This window comes from Bactrocera latifrons, unplaced genomic scaffold, assembly GCF_001853355.1.
Source record: "Bactrocera latifrons isolate USDA-ARS-PBARC rearing strain unplaced genomic scaffold, ASM185335v1 scaffold_270, whole genome shotgun sequence".
Classification (NCBI taxonomy): Eukaryota; Metazoa; Arthropoda; class Insecta; order Diptera; family Tephritidae; genus Bactrocera; species Bactrocera latifrons.
Genome location: NW_017536297.1, coordinates 181,883 through 185,195, shown reverse-complemented (window position 1 = coordinate 185,195; position 3,313 = coordinate 181,883). Strand labels below are relative to the sequence as shown.

The window sequence follows — 3,313 nt, the reverse complement described above, 5'->3', positions numbered from 1 at the left end:
GTGTTATTTAAAAATGTGTTTATAGTATAGTGTTTGATAATTTCTTAAGCCAAAACAGACACCATGACCAACCAATTGGTAAACACAATCAACGCATTCCGGTTATGGTAGGTTAATCCTTCATTTATATTAACCAGCCACCGTGTTTCTTTGTTAAATTAATATTAAGAGAATAGAAGTGGGATTAGATAATCCTATGTATGATGGGAATCATCGGTGCTCCACTAGCTGCTGGTTTAAAATTTAAAAATACATATTTATAATGCGTAAAGGGTTTRACGGTGAAAACCCCTAAAACGTAAGAACATAAAGATCGAAAACTATTAATTTGACATTTTGATACAAAATATTAGCTAATGCGTGATTTACGGAACCAGAGGAACTTCACTAACCACAATGATTGTAGAAACTCTGTGCCTCAAAAAAACTAAAAATCAGAATCTAAGGAAGCTAAGTTATGGTGTAACCGAACAAGGGGTAATTATGATCRGGAAATACTCTATCTGAATTTAATTAATATAACTTATATTTTTGGCTTTGGGATTGAGATAATGATGACGCCCTATTTGTGTAATGTCGATGTCTTCATTTGTTCAATTGTGATGTATGGAAATAAGGGTAGTTGTGATTCGATTGCGCCAAATCAATGTAACATAGAACCCTCAGGCATGACACCTTGCGTATAAAAATTGTTGAAATTGAACCAAAACTTTTCAAGCCTGTACCGTTTGCCCCCACACACCTGATATAAGAACATCAAAATTCCGGTTGGCTTTATACCGCATATATCTTAGCAAAATTAAGCTCAAAATTGCTATGCATTCTCGGTTTCTTTGAATATTATAGTACTTGTTGAAATCTTTTGCAAAATTTTTATATGTAAAGTATTTCCCTGACTTTGATTCCTTGAAATTGCGAGCGGATGAAATGTTACATGCTAATTTAGGGCTTCTTTGATTGCTGTACAAATTACAATACACGAAGCAAGGTTGCCAAAAATTTAATAAATATCAAGAAAATAACTAAATTTGATAATAATGCACCGAATCCGCACCCTCCACTTATTCAGCTGACAAATTTATTTAAGGTACTCAATATCAACCATATAAGCGTATTTGGTTGGGTTTTCGCAAACGCCTTTCTTGTAACATGTTACTGCAGAATAAAACCGTTTTATCTAAACTAATCGAGATAAATATAAGGTTAAATATTATATATAAATTAAATATTAATATATAAATTAAAATCCGGGTGACTGTCTGTCTGTCCACCCGTCTGCGCGAGTTGCAACTCGCATAAGCATTGAGAATTCGTAATGAAACTTGGTGCACGTGCTAAAAGTTAAGGTAAATGGATGTGATATAGTCACTGCCAACGCCATTAAACGAAAACCTTTGTAGTGCCATAATCAAACATTATTGCCGCTAAATTGTCATACGAGTACATATCTGGTGTTATTACCTCCTGCTTGCGAAACATACTTGTCTAAATTTCATGTCTTCGTCTGTTTGATCGCATTTTATATCAAATTGCCCATTTGACATGTCTCCTTTTCAAATTGTTCTTTGCATTCGAGACCACTTTGGTCGGTATTAAGAAAACAAAGAAAACATTGCGTTTACATTATAAATAATAATAAATATGGAAAATATTTGTACCTTCTGACTAAATTGAAAGGATGTGTAAAGATTAGAAGAACATTAAAAATATATAAATTTAACGGTTTTCTAATCTAATGATTAATGCTTGTCAATTCTTTTTGATTAACTACACAACATCGAACAACCACCCTATACTCATCCGGAAACACCTGTAAACTATTAAAATATACTAGAAATTATAATAGAAGGAGGAAATCGAAAATTTAGTTACATATTTGAATTTAAACTTATTGGTTAATTAATTTCGATAATTCCGTAGGTAAGAAGTTAAGTGGTTAACGGAAGCTTGCTCCATGTAAATTGCTCAACATTAATCGTCTCCAACAATTTTGAGTTGGACGTATCATCATTTGCACAAAAGACATAGATTCATCTATTTCTATCTCAAGCCAGTGTACACCCGCCTTATCATCTCCGTAGACTCCGTTTAAATGACTAAGAAATAAAGATATTCATCACAAACGTTGACAAGCAAAATGTGCTTACCTTGCATAGCATCCGCCAAACCACCAGCCACCTTTATATTTCTCTGCACAATTATCAGCAAAATCATCATTATCACGATCATAAGTTGAAAACTTCCTTCCCGAATGATACTGTAGGGAATCACCAGCGTTCCCGTTATAAATACCCAATTTCTTTAAAGTGTAGCTCTCTGACTCGTCACCAATAAGAAACTCTGAATATTTTGCGTAGTACTTAACCCCTTGACGTGCTTTCATTTGAATATACAACTCCTGCTCACAACTATTAGTGAGAGCGTACAGTTTCTCCAAACCTATCCAATAGTTTCCCCTTAAGTCACCAAATCCCTCTTTATAGTCATCCCAAGTTCTATAAAAATCTATCGAGTCACTTTGGCGCCGTTGAATGACTATCCATCCCCCGAAATCAACGTCCTCTTCGCAAAATACCTCCAAGTCGGTGATATTTATCTTTTCTAACTGAATTTTGTAAATACCACTCCTCCAGCTCTTTGCTGCTGCCTCCATACAACTAGACCATTTGGATGCTCTGAAATAAACATTTATGAGTACTTTTCCATAACACGTTATTCATTTGCACCGATTCGGGGCTAACAGCTTATCGATGTTCGATGGGAAGTTGTGAATTTTTATGAATTTTGCAACGACATCTATTTGCACATCACAATTGTCATCGCAAATCTTATTCGAATTCTTATTTTGACTGAAGGAAAATCTTATTTGAAAACTCAAAGTATAATACAGCGACATAATGAAAACAAAGCGAAACATTTTTCTGCTAAGCGCAAAAACAAGTTCGGTTACAGAATTAAAACTAGCACTAAATTATTTTGAACTTTACGTAAAACTGATCTTTACTTCCAATTTATAAATATGCTCTTTGTTTACTTTATGCTGAGGTTTCAAATCCTTATTCAAATATTTACTTAAAAATACTCTTCAGCATTGCGTTAGAAAATGATGAGAAGCCACTGTGAGATCAAAGAAAAAGTGTCGATCAGCACTTTTATCTAGGGGATAAAATAAATATATGTATGTGCCATAATTGCTTTCAATGCATTTTAGAGCGCAGTAGGTGTCCACTTTGCAGTTATCGTAATACTGTTAAGGCCGTCAACAAGAACAAGTAAGGAACAGCTAAGTTCTCGTATAACCGAACATTTCATA

At 34.1% G+C, this 3,313-nt stretch overlaps 1 protein-coding gene across 1 annotated transcript; it reads right to left on the bottom strand.

The window, feature by feature from the left end:
- Positions 1-1,257: 1,257 nt before the first annotated feature.
- LOC108969965 (angiopoietin-related protein 1-like) lies at positions 1,258-2,936 on the bottom strand. The gene is made up of 3 exons (XM_018935017.1): positions 2,148-2,936; positions 1,659-2,096; positions 1,258-1,580 (listed from the first exon to the last, which is right to left on the bottom strand). Exons 1-2 carry the CDS (start codon positions 2,651-2,653, stop codon positions 1,937-1,939), a joined length of 666 nt encoding a protein of 221 aa, XP_018790562.1. The 5' UTR covers positions 2,654-2,936; the 3' UTR covers positions 1,258-1,580; positions 1,659-1,936.
- Between the last annotated feature and the right edge of the window lie 377 nt (positions 2,937-3,313).

Bases quoted from the DNA above. Each gene is read 5' to 3' on its own strand.
- LOC108969965 (XM_018935017.1), bottom strand. From the start codon at position 2,653: ATGGAGGCAGCAGCAAAGAGCTGGAGGAGTGGTATTTACAAAATTCAG. The intron at 2,097-2,147 runs GTAAGCACATTT...TTTATTTCTTAG, and splicing joins TTTGGCGGATGCTATGCAAG to TCATTTAAACGGAGTCTACG.